We start from the raw sequence: 23,065 nt of genomic DNA, 5'->3' as shown, positions 1-23,065 counted from the left end.
ACACAAATACTTCAGGAAAACAGGTATTTCTATGCTGTCCCCAGCACAGATCTGAAATGCACCAGATGCACAAAGGCTGCCAACGGCTGCGTGACTAGCATGGGCTGGACAGTTTCCTCTAAGCCCTATGGAAAGAATGGCATGTAACTGCAGGAAACATGACTCAGCCAGAGTTCCCTCTTGGTCCAAAGCAGAGTTTGCTTTTGCAAATAGCCTCTCATCTTGGCTGGGCTCTGCAGCAGAGCCAGAGGCTTTACTCCCTTCCTACCCCACATCCCCAGGCAAAGTGTATTCATTCTCCCCCCCACAGCACATGAGAAAACGATCAAATAAGGTCCCTCGTTCTGTGTTGGGAGCCAGAAAGGTCGCATCCTTCCAGCCACGGCTGCAGGCCCCTTAGCAAATAAATTTCTCAAGAGCATGAGATTTCTAGCTCCTCTTTCGCAAAAGGAAAGGAGAAACCTACAGAGCTGTCGGGAGAAGCAGAGAGTGGAGGTTCAGCTTTCTTTTCCTTTCTTCAGCTCCATTGGCTGTGAAGCAGACAGGAGCAAGTCCTGCTGACCAAGCGAGGGAAGCACACTTAGTCCTCTGGGAGCTACTGGATGTTTTTGCTTCAAGCCCTCAAAAAACAAACCCTTCCCAATTCCAGCAGAAAACCCATTCTGGTTCCCCTGGGTTGCCCAGACTGTCGCTGAGGAGAGGCAAGGGGTAATCCTGAAAGAAATCATTTGCTTCAGTCACAGTTCGCAATGATACATGGGCTGTCTCTAAAGCAATCCTGCTGGATTTCAGCTGTCCTGTCACACATCCTCTTGGGAACTCCAACCTTCTACATACACCTCTAAAAAGGCAGCTTATCAGAACAGCTCTTCTCCATATAGACTGGAAGGAAAGATGAGATGTCTATGCTTGTTCTCCACTTCCTCTTTCATGTTCTTCATTATTCTTGGCCTTCAGGATTCCCAACACATTCATACAGAATCCTCTCATCTTGGCCAAGGCCTCTTCTATTCCTCCTACCACCACCCGGCAATGAAGAGGCCCCCTGTCCTTGCAAAGGCAGGCCCCCAAGCTTGTTCACTCTTCTTATCAAGGCCATACAGGTTCCCAGTTGCACTGGCACAGAAGGTTCTAACCCCCAGAGCGACATCCAGGGTACTGGTTTTACTCACAGTGCTTCTGAAGGCCCTGATATCTCAGCTATAATTTAAAGCTAGACCTGACCCTTGTTTGTGGTTTTCAGCAAGGTTACTCATACTTCCGGAGAAAATTCCGAACCTATGGAGAGAGGGCCAGAAAGAAAGAAAATATTCCTTATCTGGTATGGAGGGTTTTCTGATTATTATTTCTGCCTAGGCAAAACCCAGCCATCTGCAATCAGTCCTTTGCCATGATCTGTCCAGAAATGGACCCACAGGCTCCCTCCCCTGCCCCTTTCCAGAGGCAGGAAGCAAAACTGAAAACTACCCAAGATAAACACACAGAACTCACCAAATCAGAAATTAATTCAAGTTGAACAAAGACAGCCAGATTTAAATGCTTTAAGACTCTTAGAAATGAGAAGAAACCACATCACCATGAATCACCCATCTAACAAAGGAAAGGAATAGCACCTCTCACTTCTGGGGAGAAGGACAAATTAAGCTGCAAAACACACAAGTACTACAGTAGTACAGACTGAATAACCACTGTAGAGCAGTTATGTCCATTATCAGCCTTTTAATAAAATACTATGATTCCATTTATGGTTTAAGCAACCCAAACCAGATTCAAATGTAGCCAAACACTTGTGATTTCCTAGCAGGAAGGTCCCAGGTACTGCTTTTACTCCAAGCAGGTCTCCCAGGAGGGCTACAGGAAAGAGGAGGCTTTTACCACTGAAGGATAAGCAGGCCTCTAAGAGTTCAGGCCAGGCATCGCCAGCAACCTCCCAGGGTCTGTCTTTGGTAGGAAGCATCTGTCCTTCCCACTGAACGGCTGCGGCTCCCTGCTGGCTAACACTGCCCCTGCTTCGTGAAGCCTCCAGTGGTCAAACCAAACAAAGGTACAAAGCAACTCCAAGTCCCCATGATACACCTGATGAGTCACCTCTCCACTTCCCAACGAAGCTCTTGTCCAGCACCCTTCATGTTCCCAAGGTGAACCAGCCATACCCAGCGGGACATCCAGCACGTTTCTTGAGCCCTGACTCGTTCCTCTGCCACACTGCTCCGTGAGACGAGGGGCACAAATTAATTCCTAATACATTTCCCACGGCTGCGCAAGAGGTTCATGCAGAGACGAGCCAGGTGATGCAGGCACTGCTGAGCCGGAGGAGGGACTGGCTCCATCTTCACCAGCTGTGTTAACATTCAGCAACTGCTGCGGCTTTGGAAGAAACACTTGGAGAAAGGAATGAGACACTGCCTGGCCGCTGCCCTGCAGAGAGTCACGGACATGCAGCAGGCAGAAACCAGCATCATCCTTGCTTCCTATTGCCCAGGACCTGAACTGCCTCACCCTCCAGCCCAAGGTGCTTGCTCCAGGGAGCAAGAACTGGGGAAGTTCTCTCTACAACACAAAACAGTAGAGAGCTTTTGATAAATGTGTAATGAGGTAGGAAATGACCCAGCCCTCACCCTGAGAAGTGAGCAATGCTTTCATTTCTGACAGCCAAGCTGCTCCCCAGATTCATGTAAGGGCTATCCAGAAGCCACACTGCATGAGCTGTGCTGAACACTGAATTACAGTGGGTGACACCAGCCCAGGTTTACATGTAGCATCCGGCTACATGGGGAACAAGTGTCCACTGCCAGTCACAGATCTCAAATACTGCAGGGTTTCATTCAGGAAAGCTATGCAGAGAGATATCAACATTGAATGATATACTGCTGCTAGTGAGAAGCCCACCCCTACCAGCATAGTCTCAGGTCCCCAGATGTTGCCTACACTGCAGTGTTGCTTGGCAGTCCAGTAACTAGTATTTCTGCTAGTGCTCAGAGTCAAAGTCAGTCACCCAGTGTAATGCAGAGGAGTTGAAATGGCAATTCATTTCCTTCCTGAACCCCTTCCTCTTTCCCAGTCCTCTCAATTTCAGGTAAGGTCAGCAGATGCTCCAAAAGAACGGGACAAAGCTTTCACACCATATGCAATCCATCACAGGCAGTTCATGCGCCAACCTTTCGCCATGACAAACAAAACAAGGGGACAGGAAGGAGAGCAGAGGTCAGTCAAAATAGGGATAGTTAGCAATATAGTTATAAAGCAGCTCATCACATACAGCTATGCCCTAAAGACTAGCTTGCTGTCTTGGCTTTCCTTGGACCACTGGGGCTTGTTTAACAGAACAAACACTAGGATACTGGGAGATTTGTCTTGCAATGAATTTGTAGCTAGTGCTGCTGTTTCTACATGGACCGTTGGCTTAGAAGTTGGCCTTGGAGAAGCCATTCACCTCTGGCCTTGAGGGAGATTAAGCTCTAGTAACTTTGCGAACTGAGGACAAAACAAATAGTGGCCTCTAATCAGGTGGTTTGGAACAGGAGTTCCTGCAGAGCAAGGGGGCCTCAGGAACAGCTCAGAGACCCCAACTTCCTCCATTAGCATACACCACCTCCCCTTTCTTAGCCTCAGAAAAGTCCCATACTTACGAGATAGCCTGCCAATAAAAGATGAGGCCTCAATTTTTCTGCTACTGGGAGAAGATTCCCTTATCTGCACTCAGACACTGCATGGCTGAACCTTACGGGCACAACTCTAAAACCAGGGTCCTGAGGCATGCCCTGAGCATATAGAGAGCATGAGCTCCAACAGATGGGAAATGAAAGCCCTTGCTAGTCCTGATCCTTTTGGAACTACACTACATCCTCCGATGGATGCAGCCAAACAGCAAGGATTATTTATGAAGTTGGGAAGGAAAAACCTACCTTCGCAATGTTTTACTGCTCAAGGCTACTTCCTCGATAACCCCTTCATTCCCATTCAGCCTATACCCTGCGAACCCGTATGTGTGGTCCAAAGGCAGAGCAGTCATTTTAACAGTGCGTTCTGCCAGCAGATGCCATACTTTCAAAGCAGCGAGCAGAACTTAACCTGAAGCATAAACTGAGCATCCCAGACCTGCAGGACTGTTAAACAAGACACGAAAGACCAGCCCATAGGGAAAAAGAGATAGGAGATGGGAGAGGAAACCTAAATAAACCGATACCTTAGGGTAAAATCAAAATGAAAGCTCTTTTTCCTTTTCAGAAAGCAACCAAAGGAAAAGATAAATATGTTATTATACTTACAATAAAGTGATGCATTCATTTAGATAGTGCTAATGGAAACCCAATTTCTGCATTTTTTTCCCACAATACTTTCCCTAAGTCACTTCCAATGACAGAAAGCTGCATGCATTTCTACAGGAAGCCACATGGGGAGATAATTGCCTGTCACTCCATGGGAGAGTTTGTTCCTCTAACCCACTCTCCAGTTTGCTCACGTGGTACTTGGCTGAAAGTGGAATTTGTTTTTAAATGGATACAACAGAGATACCAAGGGACTGTAGGCTACAACTACAGATCTGAGTAAAAGCCTCAGTGATCTCTCTTCCAAGTAACCTTCTGCAGGGCTCGAGCCTGCAGCATAACATGAATTTTTCAGTTTCGGGCACAGCACCAGAAGGCCCAAAGGGTCCAAAATCCAAACTAATCTGACCAACTCAGTGAAGAGATCGTGCACACTGCTGGGAGGGGTGAGTGTGCATCACTGAAGTAGTTTTCAGATTTTTTTTTCAACAAAATACCTAACTGATGTTTCTGGACACAGCAGAAACTCCAAATGATTAAATGTGCACTAATTACAAACATAAACCTCCAACTGGGCTTGGAGCAGGCAGCGGAGACGGTGCAGAACCCAGCAGCTGAGGGGTGCAGGGAAGTGAACAAGACAGCCATCAGAAGGGGTTAACTGCACTTTTGTACACTTGGGACACTTGCACATTGTTACATTTTTAACTAATGGGAAGTCATTGGGACACGTGTGAATTAGAGTCTATTTGCCTCCTCTGTGTCTCAGAAACAATGCATCTCTCCCCTTCAGTGATAGTACTCTTCTTCCTGGACCATGGCCATGGGAGGGTCTTCATACTTCTCCACCTTGTTTTCAGACCCCAATCCTCCCTTCAACAGGCTTCTTATGCCTTAAGAGACGCTGAAATAAAACCTGGTTAGCCCTCCCTAACAGGGGTCCCAGTAGCCTGCAGCTGCCCCGCAACAAGCATTTTGTCTCCCCTGCCGTGAGCTCTACTATTTACACTCTAAACAGCTCTGAAAGGAAAAAATTTTGATTCCCTCAAGGCTGGTGCAAAAAGGCCAGGTCTCACAGGAGACACCATGAGGAGGGAATACTGCAGTCTGCAATCTTACACCTAAAGTCTCTCACCCACAGAACAACTGAAAGGCTGGTGTAAAGCTGGGAGAACTCTCTGAGGTAAGAGACATCTGGAACTTAAGCAAATATAGTCACATCCCCTGCCCTCCAGTCCCACTTCCCCAAATCTCTCAGGTCTTCAAAGGTTAAAAAGCTTTGAACTTAAAAAACAGAACAAAGTCCCTGTTGTAGATTCACTGTTACCTAAGCGGGATACATCATTGGGTGCAGGGTACGATAACGCTCCCGAGCTGTTTGCGGTTTGGAGTGAGTTTAAGACTGCTAGCTCACAAGATGAGAAAAGCACTTCACCAGCAACCTGTTGCTCATTCTGGCAAGTCAGTGTTATATTAGTAACATACCTTTTCTGCTTGTACGTCAACATCGCTTCAGCAATGGGCAACTGATGTGCACAGTTTGCCCCTGCTATATACTGCGTTATTCTAGAGACGACATCAGGCGCTTCTGGAACTGCAAAAGAGCAAAGAGAGAAAATAAATGAAGTGAATTCTCAGACCCACCAGTAGCACTGTCCTCCACTTGCTCAGCCAAACAGCTGATGGTACCCAGCCAGCTGCACTTGAATTGCATCTTCCAAAGGAAGCTCTGCAACCTACCCCAGAGTGCTGCAACACTGTCTAAACAGAAGCCAACATCCTACAAGAGCTCCAGAGAAAAATGGCTAGGAAAGCACATGAGTTGCAGAGTTCTGTACACAGTATTACTTATTGAAAATATAACTATATTTGCTAAAACACTTTTCTTTGCAAATGAGTACCTGCTCAGAGTCAACTTTGGACTTTTGCCCCTCTTGACTGTGGGCAGCTGCTGAAGAAAGTGACTAGCACTCCCTGCCAGGACCTTGGTGAGCTGCTCTGCTCACACCAGTCTCTGGTTACCTGATTTCCTGATGAACTCACTGCCTTGCTGAGTTAATTGAAAAGACTGACAGTCATGCAAGGGTAGGAAGAGCACAAAGATCATGTGTTTGACAGCAAGTGTGCTTAAAGTCTGTGAGTGCATGTTTGACTCAAGCTGATAGGGAGAATTTCCTAAATGTCTTCCACATTGCTTTTGTTCAAGCAAAGAGCCTGAACCATGAGATAAGGGAACATAAGTTACCCTCACCAGGCACTTCCATACCTTAATGGGTATTTTAACCCAGAGCCTCTAACAACAGTTATTTGAACAGCAAACTGTGAAGAGCTGGTGTTCCTTGCAAGATCTCCTCAAGTCATCCTGGGGTTTCTGTGTGGCTCTCTCTGCCCAGATGAAAATGAAGAACCAGCAAGACCTGGACTGCACAGAAATGAGGATGCATTTTCCTCAAAGCATGTAGGCAAGTAAATAAGGGCTGCAGGATAAACCCTATTAATGAAGGGATACAGTTCTTGGGCTGGACTTCCACAGTTAATGAAGTATTCTTAAGCCAGACACAGAGGCCAAGCCTGTATTTACATTTGTCTCCATTTTCAAGTGCGGCAAAGAATTAGAAGAAACCTGTCCCAGACATCGGTTCTTCCATGAGCTTGGAATCACAGAAAAATACAGGCTGGGTGGGACTTTAGGAGACCTCTAGCTCACCTTCTTACTCCAGGTAGGACTAACTTCACAGCTAGGACAGGCTGCCTAGGGATTCATTTAGCCAAGTTCCCATCTACTAGAAAAGGCTCCAAAATATTCCCTCAGAAGAGGCATCTCTTTCCTCTTCTCACCAGCAGACAACTTCTACAAGCAACTTATCCCCTAAGGAGATACTCCACCCTCACACTGCTCTGAAAACACTGATGCTTTTTCCTGCTAGGGAAATTCCTGTGGGGGTAGGCCACCATGAGAGCATTGCTCCTCAGAGAAGTTGCAAGCCTTCAGGGAGGCCTAAACATCAGATGCAAATCCTCCTTTCTCCTGTTTCTTTCTGTTCGTGCAGGAACGGATGGAAAAACTGTAAGCATTAATATTTTAAGCAAATAAGTAGTTTAACACTCAGTAAGATTTTACTCTAGCCTAGAACAGATTCACATCAGGACAGGAACTTGTTGATCTGACCGAGGGCAGCTCTCACATGTTACAATACTGGCAAAGAACAAAATTCTTTTTTAATGAGAAAGATCCTGCCAGCAGATTTCAGACATGCCAAGGTCATTCTCACATGCAACTAATAAAAGTTGATCTTCCCAGGATTTGCAGTTTTCCAGATCCAGCTCTCCAGATCACCAAAGGCGGCGATGTAGTAAACTTGGTAGCGGGACCTCCACATCAAAGAACAAAACTGAGAGCTAGGTAAAAACAATGTGACTTACAGGCAGCTAGTGCCTCTCAGAGCCAACAACTGCTCGCAAACCACTAAGTGGAAGACATGCAAAGGTCAGCCTCTGAAAAGGGAATGTGGTGGAGGAAGGAGAAAAGAGGAACAAAAACATTTGTCTGCTTCCTGTTGTATTTACTCGACCTTTGCTAAAATTATTCATTCAAACCTTTTATCCCACACAGGCCAGACAGACACGTGGTCTTACCAGTGGTGTGTGCTTCAAGTTTGTTGAACAGATCTCTCCACGCTAGATCTTGGAAGAAGTTGTTGTATCTATAATCTACAGACCCCAGATACTTGGCCACTGGATGAGAGCCTAAGAAAGAAAGGAAAACATGACAGTTGTTCTTCCCAGCGCTGAACACAGGTGTGGTTTCTGTCTGTAAGGAATTAAATTCCAAAAATCAAAACTACACTAGACACCTCGAAAATAAATTTCTTTAATTAAAAAGAAGTTAGTCCGTCCAGCTTATCTCTATGAGAGCATGAAAACAGATTTTCCAGCAGAGACACTGCTTCAACACCACTGACTTCTTTCAGAGACATCCCTCCCCTCCCCAGCCAATTCAAATATTAAAAGGCCAAAGAAAACAGGACTGGGAAACTGCTGAGGAACTAAACGATTTGGAAGACCCCGAGGCCCTACAGCTCTCCACCTCAGGCACTTGGTTTTGCAAGCGGCTTGCACAGCTGCCCTGCCTCCCCGCTGGTTGCCCTGCGTGCAGCGCGGTCAGGCCACTTCTGCTGAGACGAGACGGACCCCCCTCCAAACACTGCTCACCCCCCACGGCTGCTCTGCAACACAGAGCAGGAGTAATCGTCTCCAACCCAGCAAAAACAACCCAGGGATGTTTGTTTAACTTTGGGGGTGGGGGGGTGTTACGGAAGGAGCAAAAGAAGCCATAACAAGCTCAATAAATAGGCTGTAATTAAAGATAGCAGCAGAGCCCGAAGAGCACAGTGCCTGGTGCATGCTGGCATACACCTCAGGTCCCCGCTCACCCTAGGTACACCTGACGCTCTTTCATGAGCCCAGAAAGACCTACTACTTTCACCAAGTTAATTCACCCAGGCTCTGGCTCGCAGCCATGGACAAAGATCTGCCTTCTGACACTGAGCAGGAGAGGGAAGGCATTTAAGGGGCAACCTCTGCCCTGGGGAGGTATCTAAAATTTGCCACCAGCAATTTAGGCTCTATGTGTCTGGAAAGCGGATGATATGCTATTGTAACTGCCTCTCCAGTTTCCAGTACAGGAGAAAAGGTGCACCAGGACTGGACTTTCTAGTCATCATGTTTCAGCCTTTGCTCTTTCCATGCTCAGTGTGGGTCCTGGGCATTTACAATCAGCTGTAAATAGGCCTCAGAGCTTCTCCTAAACAGCTTAGTTTTATCCTCCCTGCATACTGAATTCTCACATCAAGCCACATTTTCAGAGACCACAACAGTTGTGTCATCAGCTGGTAATCAGCAACTTGACAAGTCCTTCCAAAAACACCCCAGATTGCTTAAATACACTCAACCATCCTCCAATAAAACTCATGGTGGGAAAAAATCCACTATGTTTCTTAGTATTCCAGGCCAGCACAAATTTCCAGACTTCCACAAGAGTTTCAAGCAAAAGATCTCTCTGAGCTCTCCCCAGTGTCATTAGAGACTGGAGCATAAGTTCTTTCCTGGGCACTCACAATGATGGCTACCCTAAGACTCATTATTTCTGTTACAGTGGAGTTTTAAATAGTGCATGTAGGATAGCTCTGCATCATGCATTGGAACAGTGACAGCTTTCTCACATGTCGGGAAAACACATCACATATGGCAAACACAGTTGGAACCAAGTACTAAACATGAGACGTGCTGAGAAGTTGTAGCCACAGGGGCTAAATAAAATGCTGAAAACAAACAAAAAAACACCACAACAAGAAAAACTTGGTTTCTATTCTATTTGCCCCTTAAATCACTACTTCACTGGTCTGGACATCAAGAGAGTCTTTCAGCCATAGAATGGGAAGCATGTAGCAGGACTGAATCTTCCAGATACAGATGCTTGCAGACAACAAACCATTGTACATCAACTCTTGCTACATCGTATAACTTATTAACCAACCATTGTACATTAACTCTTCTTCTTCTGTCACTGCAGAGTAGTGGACTAAAAAGGTAAAGCCATTTTAGAAAAAAAGCCACCACTCCCTACTTAGAAGGCACTGTTAGCAGCAGAAACCCTTTCCTTTAAGATGTTTATGGCGTAGTCACCATGTCGTCTTTGGCACCTTTTTAATTGTCAAAAGCAGGAGGTTGCTACTCAATCAAACTGAAGAACTGCCAGAAAGCTGGCCAGAAATGAGGACTTGATCCAATCAAGGAATAATGCAGACTTTCATGGGAAAACCCCATTAGAGAAGTTTATGTATTTAAAATACATTTTAAAAGTATTCACAGTTCTGAAGCAGTTCCACTATCAATTTAAAGTGTTTTGTTCCCTTTTTTATATTACCAGGAAAAATTTTAAGATTAAAAAATGATCCAGAAACATTAGCTAAATCTTACAGTTCACTTTCAAAGAGCAAATAACCAAAGACTGGGACAGAAAACTGCACTCCTCTCCTCAAGCCAGGAGAGGGTCTATGCAAGGAGGACCAAAGCCCTCGGCCCCACAGACTCTCCTTCAAAGCACATTTAACCCTTCAAAAATCATCTTTTTGGTGTGTTTCTACCTTTCTCTCTCCCTTTCCTGCTAACTCCTTTGGAATTCAATGCTTTTATTTCAAAAGGATAGCCAGTCCTCTTCGTTTGCCTTCTGCAAATCCCACCACTGAATTGATGCAGCCTACCACCCCTTGTCCGTGGTGTTGGGCAGCACGTTCTGCCCTCCTACAGTCAGAGCAGACAAGCGCCATCAGCTGGTCCCAAACCTCAAAGACTGGAATGTATCAAGGAAAAGCACTCTTCAAGCTCTACCTGCATCACTCAGGTGCCCCCACTCACACTCACCAAAGTGGCCGCTCACCCAAACCAAGCATCAGACAAGACCAACTGCTGGCATCAGCTCCCTACGACACACCTGCACTGCCCAGATGCCGCTGCCCCGACCATCAGCAACTGCCCTGCTTCCCAGGCCTCTGCTAGAACGCTCCTCATCTTCCAGTGCCCCTAACATTATCACCAGTCCGCTCCGCTCCCTGGGACGCAAGCGCTCCAAGCTGGGTTACTTGCCAGCCAAGCAGCCTTGCTGAGAAGTTGGAAAGGCAGAGATGAGGTGCTGGAAAACTGAGGAAAAAACTCAAGGAGAACAGGACATAAAGGAATGGTTAAAAGACACACCTAATTTTAATAATTTAAACTCTCAGCAGTTTCAGAGCCTTTGCAAATTTTCATCTTCCCCTTCTTCCATAAACATTTTGTGCATCAGCCTCAAAGAGGCCGGAACAGTCATTGCTTCAGGAAACACTGCGCCCCATAAATTTAAGATTTCAGCCCGGGAAAGGATTTCTAAAACATTATTCTATGCATTCATTGTACAGTGATAAAGAGATATATAAGAGCCTCCCCATCTGGGGAGAAAGGACTCAACCCCCTGCTTCAAACGAGCTTTACAAGCAGACTTTAGCATCAAGAACATAAAGATGAAATTCACTCATGCAACACAAGCAACGCAAACATTAAACAATACTACGACAGCATAACATTTGCCTCATTTAACAGCCAGTTACCTGGCCAAAGCTTCCAGGAGGGCTGTTCCTGAGGGAACACATTACATTTAACCCATTCATCTTTCTATGAAGAAAAATTGTTCCTTATTTACCTAGAGGGATGATCAAAAATCTCATGTAGCCGAGCCAGTCTGGGGTTTTGTGAGACAGCTGCTCTACAAAGAGCCTCAATACAGCACTGAGGTAATTCTGGGCTCCGGCCACTGCAATTTTAATTGGGTTTGGAGGCTGGGAATTGCAGTTACAGCTAGACAAAAAAAAAGAGGGAACATATTCATCATTGTGCTTCCAATCAGCTATTTCGGAACAAGTCAAAAATTGTGTTTAATAACAACAGTCAAGGTAAAAAAGAGCTCATTTGATACACAAGGCAATATCACAATGACTAGCAGCAGCTTAAAACATCGTTAATAAAATACAACATTGTTCAGTACTTTAACTGGCCTCCGTGCTCTTTCTTTGACACATTTGGACAGTCTAAAGGGTTTGACTTAACTATCCAGGTTGGGATGCACCTATCACTGCTAACTGTGCTGGGTCAGAGAACACACTCAGGTATCCACAGCCCTCAATAGGTATCACCTTAAGGAAAAAAAAAAATGAAACCTATTTTAAAACCTACCTATCAGCTTTGCATGCTTTACTGCTTATTAGATCTGAGACAGCCTCCAGAGAGCAAGCCTGTAAAATCAGCTGTGTTGATGAAAGGAGACTTGTATCCCCCCACGCATGGCAGAACAGCAACAACTGTGTGGAGCTGGCAAATGCTGAAGAACCACACACCACTGACTTCAAGAGAGCAGAGGGGAGAAGTATTCCAACTACTGGATGGAAAACTCCCTGAGCATTGGGGCACAAGAGCCGAGAGGCTTTTAGAGCTTAGCACTGCAAGCCCGCCTTTCTACAGGAGACACAACAAACAAAGTAAGCAAGGTCAGAACTTACTATCTCTGTATCCTGGAGACAATAGTGCTAAAAGCCGCCTGAATATCAGCCGAGGAGCATGTACAGACCACTGGCAGGGTATGCTTTTGCAAGACATCCGATAGGTACTGAGGAGAGAACAGAACATGTCAATGTCCTTTTTGGCAGCATTTGTTACAAAAAGAAAATCTCACCTCCCGAAGCCTCTTAGGGCTTTTCACACCCAAGTGTGGGCACTTTCTGTGTGCCCAGTTTGTAGGTAGCTATTTCCCAAACACTTCTTTCCTTGCACATCAGCCAAAGCAAAGCTTTTCCTCTAGAAGACTAGAACCACTGCACCTTCTTGACCAACACCAACAACACTCAAAAGTATGACATTATGCAAACAATAGCTCTAGAATAGCAGTTTGTTAAGGCCCCAGAGAGCAGGGCAGCTGCAGAAGGCTGCTTGCCCAGCAGACAGCGCTGGGTAAGAGCAGACCCTCCTGCTTGCCTGCTTCTGGAACTGCAGTTGCAGCAGCAACTCTTTATGATTTAAAAAAGGACTTGACAAATGCAACATTCTGTCCACCCTCAAGCACAAAAAAAAAAAAAAAAGGAAAAGATGCTATGAACACACATTTCTCATGGTGGATTCTTCCCCCTCCATCCAGCTCAAAGGGAAATAAGTTAACACACACCTCAGGTATACATGGACACAACATTAATGAGTCTCAGCAATTACCTCACACTTCTATGAAACTGCACCATTAACGCATACCCCCAAGTCAACAGAGTCTTCATCTCCACTGATCCTGCATGCACAAGCTGCTAATGCTACTGGAGGAAGACTTCAGGCCTTCTCTCCACCTCTGTCACCTCTCTGGTCAAATAGAAGGCATCTCTTCATCTCTCAAGTGTAAAGCAACTGGAACCAGAAACTCAGCTGGGATTTTTGATCTCCATCATACAGAGATCCCAGTTCTTCCAGAAGCAGGAAGCCATACCAGTCAATGTTAACTATAAGCCTGGCACAAGTTCTGCAGGCCACAGTCAACCAGCATGCATTTCCTGGGCCTTTTCTGTACAGATTTTATTGCTTCCTCAGATTCAAGTTCAGAAAGGAGACAAATTTGTTCTAAAAATACTCCCAAACCCATAACGAAATCACCCCATGTTGCCAATGTAAGAAAGCATAGCTCAGGGTTCTCCATAACAGTGGTATCACACACTTAAGGAAAAAAGATGCAACACAGCCTCAAGTCATGAAACATGAGCGTTCATGCAAGGCTATAGTGCTAGCTTGAAGTATTTTCTCCTGCAGTCATAACCTGTGTCTAGAAATCTCAGTCTAAACTATGGGTCAAGTCCTTCCTTCCTCCTTGGTTCCAGCCTAACACAGAAAAATAGCAGGCTGTTGAGTGCAAAGGCCTAGTCATAGTGTGCTGCTAACCAGAAGGAATGGCATTTAACCGGAAAGAGAGAACCTCTGGAGAAAGGCTCAGGTCACAAAGCTCTACAGGATCCACAGCCTCTCCTGGTCAAGTGACATCTAACCCACAGACATCAATCCCCCAGCATGCTGCCAGCCCCCACAGACCGCTAGTGCTCTTTCAACCAAGCAGGAGAACCTACTTGGCTAGTGTTTGAGCACAAGGCCTGTCTCTCACTCCATTCCTGAGGAGGGATAGCCAAGCAGAGCTGTGCTTTCAAGCAGAGCTGTGCTTTCAGATCATGTCTCCTGCCTTTACCTGGCCTTGCCAATCAGATGTATTGACAAGAATAATGTTTTCTGGCAGCTGGTCATCAGAAACCAAGATGTGATTTAGCTGGTCATATACCGTTTTCCTGGGGATCTGGAAATACAAAGACACAAAGAAAACATAACCGTAGGAGATGCCAGCTCTAACCCTCCAGCCAGCAGCTCCAGCTCTGGGAAGTCGTGAGAAGTGGCTGTGGACAGGCTGGCCAGTACTTGGTCACCCCCATCAGCCGGGCAGACTAGGACTACAACCGCACTGGTTGCTGGAACTGGCACTTGCCAGCTTTCCCAGCATCACAATATTCTGCTGGCTCCTCTATTAGTCACCTTGTTTTTGTCAGCCATTACTCCTTCTGCCAGGCACTTTTCTTAAGTCACTTTATACCAGCTAATAGTAACCCGAGGAATTCAGGATTCATAAAAGCCTGCAACTCTTTGTCAAGGAGGGAATTAACTGGGTCCTGCAGCTAAGAGCATGGCACAGAGATGCTCAGCATAAGTCAATTCACTTTTGCCTTTCCTAGCAATTTCTATTGTTTCAAAGCAGTCATTTCCCAACACAGCCCTGTTTGTTCCTCATCATAGCAATCTGTCCCGGTGTCTTCAGTTTACGGCTGGCTGACAAAGCAACAAGCTGGCAAAACCCAGCTGGAAAATACAATATCAGCCAAGATGCAAATTCCCACCTTTCTGGAGTTGCAGGGCCCAATTCCCTTCCAGCAGGGACAACACATCGGCCAGAAGAAAAGGGACCACAGGAGAGAGTTTTGAGAAGAGAAAAACTACAAGCAGCTAGAGAGGCATCAATACTTTGCACACCTGTAAGTGGTGACGGGTGTCTGGAGACCGTTCATTGTCCAGACTGTTTGCCCTCTCATTCTGTGGCCTCACTGGCTGCCTCTCCTTCAGAGATGTGCTTCTTCCCCGACGTCCGGTCTGCTTTCCTTCAGACCTGCTAGAGAGAAGTGCTCATGTTCCAGAGCTGGCTTATTTCTGAGTGAGATTCATCCCAAAAATCCCAAACCACCCACATCTGGCAATCTCTGCACTGTGAGTGGAGGTATTACCAAATCATGAATGCAGATCTGAGCTAGCTTGAGACTTGTCAATTCTGCTTCTGATAACGGAGAAGCTATAGAGCACACGGAGAAGCTAGGGAGCATGTTCCCAGCAGTCCCAGGCAGATTTCCACAGCCCCTGCTAAGACCCACAACATTACCCTGTTGCTACACAAGCAAGATAAGATCCAGTCACGTGAACCACAGTTGCACATCCAAAAGCAGCACAGAAAGCAGAAGAAAATCTATTTGCTTGCAAATAACCAGATAAATTATATAGTGAGGTTGCTGAAGTCCACATTCACTCCCCTCTTTCATAAGATTTAACAGGATTTAGTTAGACTCAGCAACTACTTTCAAGGAGAAAATCTGCATCACAGGTTCATTTAGCAACAGTATCTTTGAGCCAGCAGGTCCTCAGTGTTACAAAAACCTTCCTTGGCCACAGAGCAGGTATGACAGAGGAGACAGATCAAGGAATCATCCCTGAGCAATACTGGGGCAACACTGCTCTTCAGGGCTCCAAGTATCCATATCTCAAGCACAAAGGGCCATCACTTGAGTGCCTGAACACGAGGAGGGTCTTCCCTGCAGTCAATGGCTAAGGGCCAGCCTGAACAAATACTAGCAGGCTGTCCATGCCCTCCTGGGCAGCCCTGCCGCAGGCACGATGCGGTGCCACTGCTCTACCTGGTGGATGGGATAATGAGGGACTCCGTCTTGGTGATCTTTCCACTCGGCGGGAGCTTCTCGACAAACACATCTGGTGTGGGAAGTTCAGCTTCCTGGACCTCAGCTTGCTGATTAGACTCCTGCAAACATACAAGGCACCAAATCAGGAACAAAGCCTCCCTCTGCCTCCCAGCCATGCACCTTAGGTTGGTTCTGTCTGGGGCACATTCAGCCTATCCCTCCCAAACACACTACTCGCTGCCACAAGGGACAAGCCAATATTCACTATTTGGGGCTGCCAGGTCCCAACTTTACCTCATAAGGGAGCTGAAGGTAGGAAAGGTGCTCAAAAACAGAGCTTTGTAATAGGCACTCTCCCAACTTACAGCAGGGATGTACTTCCTAATGCAATGAAGATTAACTCAGTTTACCAAAATGAATTAACAGAGAAAGTCATAGAAGAAGTGTTATGAACAGTGTACCCTGGCTGGAACAACTCGAAGTTTGGGATTTTTACCCCAGGACCAGCTGAATTCCTACCAATTACACTCGGAGAGATCAGACCTCATTGTAGTTTTGTCTGATAAAACGGAGCAGCCCTGGGGACACTTTTCAGGACAATACACATGGTCAGCAGCACACTTTGGGCCAGACTTCCACAAACCAAGAGAAAGCCTGTTTAAACAGAAGCCCATGTAAAGCATTCCCATTTCAAGAGGCTAAAAGACATGAACATCCAATAGCTGGGGTCAGAAGGAAAGCTCAGCACTATCTTCATCGCAGCTAATGTCATCTACATGAGTTGCATTGTGTATGCAGCTATACAGACATACAGACACATACCACAGAATGCAGTCCACAGTTGATACCCAAACTGCCAGAAGGAATATTAACAAGTGAGTTCTCAACTTACGTAACAGACAGTGTCAGAAATACTGTCGGCTGCATGTTTGGTTCCAAGACTCTTTGTTTTTTCAGGCACTTCTACCTGCTTGAGAAGAGAAATGTATCAGGTGATGTAGTACCAGCACAATTCTCAGCCACACACTCTGGATTAGGCTGTTCAAAAGACACACTTTTCTGTTTAAACACCGTGCAGCTCTGGAACATGAATGGGAATGCATCCTCTTCACACCAGAACTGAACGCATTAGCATAGGATATGGCAGGGCGACAACTGATTACTCTTAACAGAAATTTAATGCAACATTCATGTTTAAAAATTGGATTATGAAGTCTCAAGAGAAGATGTGGTACCTATTCCAGGGGACCCAGACTCTGCAAGGCCAGGTTCTGTCACTGTGGTATTACACACACAGTTAGGCACTAACCAGTGCAGATTGCCCTGCAGCTGCTGCACAGAAACAGCCTCGGTGTTCTGCAAACCCCACCGCCTCAGTGTTGCCATGACCCGGCACACGGCTCGTAGGAACCGGGAGCCTGACCAGACAAGGGGTGCCACAGACAATCATCATGGATGAGCAGTACAGGCGACCTGCAGACGTGACAGCTTGGGAGACCAAGGGCAGATGCTCAGGGCAAGGTTTCCACCGGAGCCCCTGTTCCAGAGCTTCTGGGCACAGGCAAGCTGAGTCCAGACTGGAGCGTGTTCCCTCTCTTCAAGGCCCTGCTGCTCATTAGTGCCTCTCCCCAGAACTAGAGTCCTGGAGGCACACACTGCCCCGTGACTGGAGGGGCTCCAGGACCCTCTCTTCACTCACAGCATTAGAAACTCAGTACCTAAAAGCCTCATGCAAACAAGCCTATTACATTTACCCCACCAAGTGACGCACTATAAATGCAGGAGAGGCAAGAAAGTGCCCTGGAACTGGATTGTATTTTCTGCAATCTAACACACATCCCTCATCCAAAGCATATAAAAAAGAGGACGAGCTTCCCCCTGTGTTTGCTCCCAGCCACCCTGCAGAGCAATCCAGCATCAAAGTGGTAAAGCTTCCTCCCAGCAATACGAGGGAGTCCATAGAGCTGCCAGGGAATATCTCCCATCCTGGCTCTCATTGCAACTACACAGGAATTTGAAGCTATTCATACCATCAGAAATCACTCAGTGCATAACCTGAAGACATCCACTTGAGTCAATACTACATTTGCTAAAATACAAACAAAACAACAACAAAACCCATGAAACAAAAACACACAACCCCCCCCCCCCCCCCAAACCATGTTTTCTTAGCAGAAAATTCACGTCTCTGTATCCAGTTCTTTAGGGGAGGTCAGACAGGGTGCTTAATTTACACATGCAAATATAGACAGCGCAGCTATCAGGGCTGAACGTGGCAAGTAAGTGCCATGTGGCCAGAGCGCTTTAATTTCAAAAGAAATGTAGGTAGGTAGGGGAAACCTTGAGGCTGCTAACATTAACTGCAGATAAATAATCTTCTTGAAACATGACTTACAGGACTTGATGGCTCTCTCTGGCTCCTTACACTGTGGATGCTACCAATTTCTGTCTGAGAGCTGGAGTGTGACAGTCCTTCAAAGTAAGGTCTGTATAAGGAAAAAAAACAGTTTCTTACTATTAAAAACAGTAACAGCAAAAGTCCAACACGTTCACAGTAAAGCAACGATGACTGTTTCTAGAGTGTCTTACCACTCCTGACGGTTCAAGTAAAATTTACAGGCAACTTGTGTTTCTGTGAGTGAAAGGATGTGCAGAAAGAGAAGCTAGCAAGTCCAGGGGCCCCTGCCTAGCCCTGACACTGACAGACCTTCATTTGATGTATCCAGTGTGTCACCTGGCACACATCAGACTACATTTACAAAGGTCTTACCAGAAACACCTGCATGCCCTCATACTACACACCAAAAGGCAGCTTTTCATTCCTTAAAATGTGGGGTGGCTATAGGTCCAGCATTTCATTTCATACAGCAGAACAGATGCACATTCATCCCACATAAGCAGTTGTGTCCCCACTACCCCAAGCACCAGGTGCAGAGTTTCACAGTGCAATTCCTGTTCCAGCTGTGCAAACACTGAACTAGATGCCATTCCAGACAGGGCCTCGCTCATGACTGAAAGACAGCAAGTGAAGGGGAATTACTGTCCCCCACCGATACTCCGCTCCTGCGGATAAGTGACTTTTGTTGCTAATATGGATTTTATTTCCAGCTTGCATCTGCATTTGGCTGCCAGCCCTAGGATCCAATTACACATTTGCTCAAAAAGATAAGGTGGTGCATACAATCAGATTGCGCTTCCACAAAGAAAGGCAGCTCATCACAGCAGGCTACGTGACTCAATTACAGTTTAAGGAACTGAAGGTTTTAGCTGCAGGATAAGCCTGCCTACAAGCATCAGTAGTCTTAACATCCTTTTGAAGATACGAACACAAGAACTGGACACAGTAAGCCAGAAGCCGTCTCCCCAGGACTGAGTGCAGCAGCAATATATTTTAATTCCAGCAATCACGTATCCCAGAACAGTCAGCTCCTTAGCTGCGGTACCAGGGAACAGGACACAAGCTCTCAGCGCGTGCACTACAAACTTCACCTTGTTTCAAGGCAGCTGCTTACCCCAACATATCTACTTCCAAATCCCTTCAAGGTAGGGCCTACCAGTTGGCAACACATTGGGTAAAGCTCCAGATGCCTTTAAAAGCCACCAGCCCCAGTACTTACCCCTCCTGCCCCCATCTATCCTTGATGTCTTCTAGCTCACTGATAGGGAACAAGTGGCTCCAGACTAAGAATTGATTCTTAGCCCAACTAGGTCATTGTACATTAATTAGGACACTGTGACATCTGGTAATTAGCTGGCATTTAGCAGATACTGTACTGACCTACTGCAGTGCTAGGCTTTGTTCATTCCAGAGCCATCATAACATCACGGGCCTGAGCATGCATCCACACGTCTGTCAAAAGCGTGACTGCAGCTCCCACAGTCTCATGCTTTATGTCTTTATTCAGGCAGGAATGTGACACAGCTGTGTTAACCCAGGGTCCTGCATCTGCTTGAGACCCTGAGCCCCAAGACAGAAGTCCCTGGCTCAGCTCCACACTGCTGTGACCGCCCACCTGCCAGGACCCACAAGAACTAGTTCAGAATGGGCTTGAGCATATCTGTGTGAGCCACAGTCAGTCCCCTTAGGTCTTGAGGAACTGCTCTGCTTCCTGCAATTCTGCCTGCTCTGTCCCCACCAATACCCTCCTTCCACATAGGATCTTACCGGCTTTTCCAAAGAGACAGTCTGCCTTGTCCATCCCTCCCTCTACCCCCACAGCTTCCAACCACATCTCCTCCTGCCTCAGCACTAGATTTCCTGCCTGTTTCTACCACCTCTTCAAAACACCTATTTAAGGTTTAATTCCACTGCCCGGCAACAGTTTCCACCCTGTGCTCAGCTGGCTGGGCAGGCAGAACACTCGATGGGAAAAAGGAAAGGAAAATGCCTGCAGTAAGTTAGATTCCCCCTGCCCCAACACACACACCATTAGTTCATGAGCAGTCGCTCAAGTTATCATAACGCACACTAAGGCTCTGACACTGGGTCAAGGAGGAAAAAAGCAGGGCAGGGGGGAACAGAAACTAATCTGTGCTGATCTTGGACAGGGTCTCTCTTCCGTCTCAGCTCTCAGTAAAGAGACAGAGCCAAGGGCACTTGGTCAAACAGGCTACTCTGCAGGGGGCTGCCCCAAACCACTTATCCTATACTTACTTTAACTTTGGCTTTGGAGTGCTCAAGACACTGTCATCGTCCTCCATTTCTGGCCCGCTGTCGCTGGGGTTTTCTATATCCAGAGTGTCATATAGAAGGTCCAAGTCCTCCTCCACCTCCGGAACATGCTCTGCTGGGTCCTGCTCTGAATCCAGAACCTATATGTGGGACAAAAGCAGACATCACTGACTCAGTTAAAAGCCAAATGAATCCCATATCATCTGAGCTCCCTTGGGGACTGCAGCACACTAGCCTGGTAAGGCTGTCAACCCTAGACTACTCACAGCGGGGAGGAGAGGGCACACTTGGCAGTAAGATTCTGTTTCCAGTGCAAGGGCACTATATCCAACAGAAACATCAAGTATATGAGAAGTATGTGCTGCAGGGATGGTCAGGCTTGTCAGTATTGGTTAAGCAACGTTTATCCGTTAAACTAAGCATCTATGAACAAGCCATTAACAACGGATTACATCATCACACAACCCACTCTATAAACAAAGCATTAAAAAGTCCCAGTTTTCTTAGCACAAGTACAGAAATTCAACACTCCTAATAGTGTAACCTGTCTTGGGTTTTACTGAAAAAGTTGCCATGACACCTGAGGATTTCAGTATCTGATTTACAAACAAGTAGAAAAGGAGTGACAAAAACATCCACAGGAGGCGTCTGAAACCTGGACGAGGATCAGTTGCCACCCACATGCAAAACTGAAAAACAGACATCTCATCACATCATAACTTCCATGGGCTTCTTCACACATACAACAGAGTAAACAGGCATCTATTGTGCAGCTGTGCACAGTTCAGAGCTTGCTTTTTGGATGACAGCTCTAGACAAGCAGCAGCTCAGCTGGCTGAGACCTCCGCTACGAGTGCTGACTATGCTGAGCTAACTTGGGAAGAACAGCAAAGCTAACAGGACTGTTTGGAAGGGTGAGGAAGCACGAGGAGTTACTCACTCTTTCCCACAAGCCACAAAAGCAGCACGTGGACTGGCAGCCAGACGACCTGTTGACTGTTTCTGTATTAGATACTTAAGGTTACACAGGTTTCTTGGGTTCTGGGTCTCTCTCTAAATGTCTCATTTTCAGCTCTAACCAGACAGCTGACCCCCTTGTGGATCCATGTTCCCTATCAAAGTTTTTCATGTCTTGCCTGACTGTTCTAGTCAGATGATCAAACAAGCTGAGATTTAACTCAACAAGCAACATACACAGTGGACTCCTTGCCTTTGAAAGGGTCAAGTATCATTTCAAAGCAGTCTGCAAAACTAAAGGGTACACAAGTGGTTGCCAAATCTGTTTTTGATCCAACTAGATCCAGAAAATGTTTGATGACATTTTAAAATTGGCCCTCAAGCTTCCATACAGGGCCAGAGTGTCAGGAAAGGTCACACCAGCAGCAGACTTGAAAATAAAATGAAGGAAACTAGGTGGAAACAGAGGAGAGTGTTCCTGAAGACTGAAGCAAGATGCGCCAAACAGTCAGAGGACAATACACAGACAGGAATGCATCCAGAACGCATTACTTACCTCATCAGACACTTTAAACCTCTTCAGCAATGCCACAACCTTCTGTTTGAAGTTTTGTTGCTGCAAGTTAAAGACACTTTTGCGTAAATAGGGCATAAGTGAACTGTTTTCTTCCAGTGCATAAGAAACCCAGCCACATCTGACATTGATGCTCTAGCTGCTGCTTCAAACCAGACTATTGATGGGACAACAAACCAACAGGCTCTGCTGCTCTCATACTGAAATCAGCTTTCAGATCCTACACCTCTCTCTCCTGCATTACAAGAAATTAGTTCCCACTCCACCAAACATTATAAACCTGCTGGCCCTGAAAGATGGCTCTTGTTGGGTTCACAGTGAACATAAAAAAAAAAAAAAAAATCTTTTACCTGCCAAATAGTCTCCTGTATCTGTCTGATGAGTTTTTGGCAAGCATTTGAGAGTCAAGTTTTCTGCTTCTTGACACAGGTGAGCTAACACAGACATCTACCCACTCACTGGCCCAAAGCACAGACATGTTTTCTACCAGCAAAGCACTGGTTTTCCAGGAGCTTGCAGTTCATCCTGGCAGGCTCTTATTTGATGAACAGCACTGTGTAAGATTTGTAGGGCTCATCCTTCGCACTTGCCTATCAGAAAAATACCTTCAGAGTGTGATACCCCAGATCAGGGACGCAGCAGACACCAAGCCAAAAGTAACGCAAGCCAAACAGCTACATTTGCTTTTCATTCACTTGCCCCAAGAGCTATTTCTCTCTTGCAGGACAAAACGGCTCAAATTTGCCATGAGCTGCCCAGCCCCATCACTAACCAAAATAATATGCACAGTCTACAGACAAGGAGGACAGGAAGGGCTCAGGTGTGCAAATGCTGGTACAGGGCGTTTGAAGTGGCATCCCTGCGTGAGGAGGAGAGGGAGGAGAATATGGCTGGCACAAGGATTCTCTTTGGTGAAGCAAGCTGCTTATTTTGCTAGTTCTCTTCTACCTCATATGAACTCTTCCTGTAAGTCCAAGCGCCCTCCCACTTTGGTCTCAGACACCTCATGCTCCTCCTCCTAAACTGGCCCTTTATC

At 46.3% G+C, this 23,065-nt stretch overlaps 1 protein-coding gene across 8 annotated transcripts in view; it reads right to left on the bottom strand.

Annotated features, from left to right (window-relative positions):
• Positions 1 to 23,065, bottom strand: part of PACS2 (phosphofurin acidic cluster sorting protein 2) — an 89,059-nt gene that overhangs the window by 19,301 nt on the left and 46,693 nt on the right. For 3 of the 8 annotated variants that reach the window (XM_064515715.1, XM_064515719.1, XM_064515721.1), the window contains 11 exons: positions 22,012 to 22,071; positions 20,481 to 20,638; positions 18,222 to 18,312; positions 16,719 to 16,796; positions 15,824 to 15,945; positions 14,895 to 15,030; positions 14,065 to 14,169; positions 12,356 to 12,462; positions 11,503 to 11,657; positions 7,905 to 8,015; positions 5,754 to 5,862 (listed from right to left, as the gene is read on the bottom strand). In XM_064515715.1, coding sequence (XP_064371785.1) covers positions 5,754 to 5,862; positions 7,905 to 8,015; positions 11,503 to 11,657; positions 12,356 to 12,462; positions 14,065 to 14,169; positions 14,895 to 15,030; positions 15,824 to 15,945; positions 16,719 to 16,796; positions 18,222 to 18,312; positions 20,481 to 20,638; positions 22,012 to 22,071 — 1,232 coding nt within the window. The remainder of the gene's footprint in view (positions 1 to 5,753; positions 5,863 to 7,904; positions 8,016 to 11,502; positions 11,658 to 12,355; positions 12,463 to 14,064; positions 14,170 to 14,894; positions 15,031 to 15,823; positions 15,946 to 16,718; positions 16,797 to 18,221; positions 18,313 to 20,480; positions 20,639 to 22,011; positions 22,072 to 23,065) is intronic. The other 5 variants (XM_064515716.1, XM_064515720.1, XM_064515718.1 and 2 more) reach the window with 3 other exon arrangements.

Source organism: Dromaius novaehollandiae, chromosome 8 (genome assembly GCF_036370855.1).
Source record: "Dromaius novaehollandiae isolate bDroNov1 chromosome 8, bDroNov1.hap1, whole genome shotgun sequence".
Lineage (NCBI taxonomy): Eukaryota > Metazoa > Chordata > Aves > Casuariiformes > Dromaiidae > Dromaius > Dromaius novaehollandiae.
This window is presented reverse-complemented; position numbering and strand designations above follow the sequence as displayed.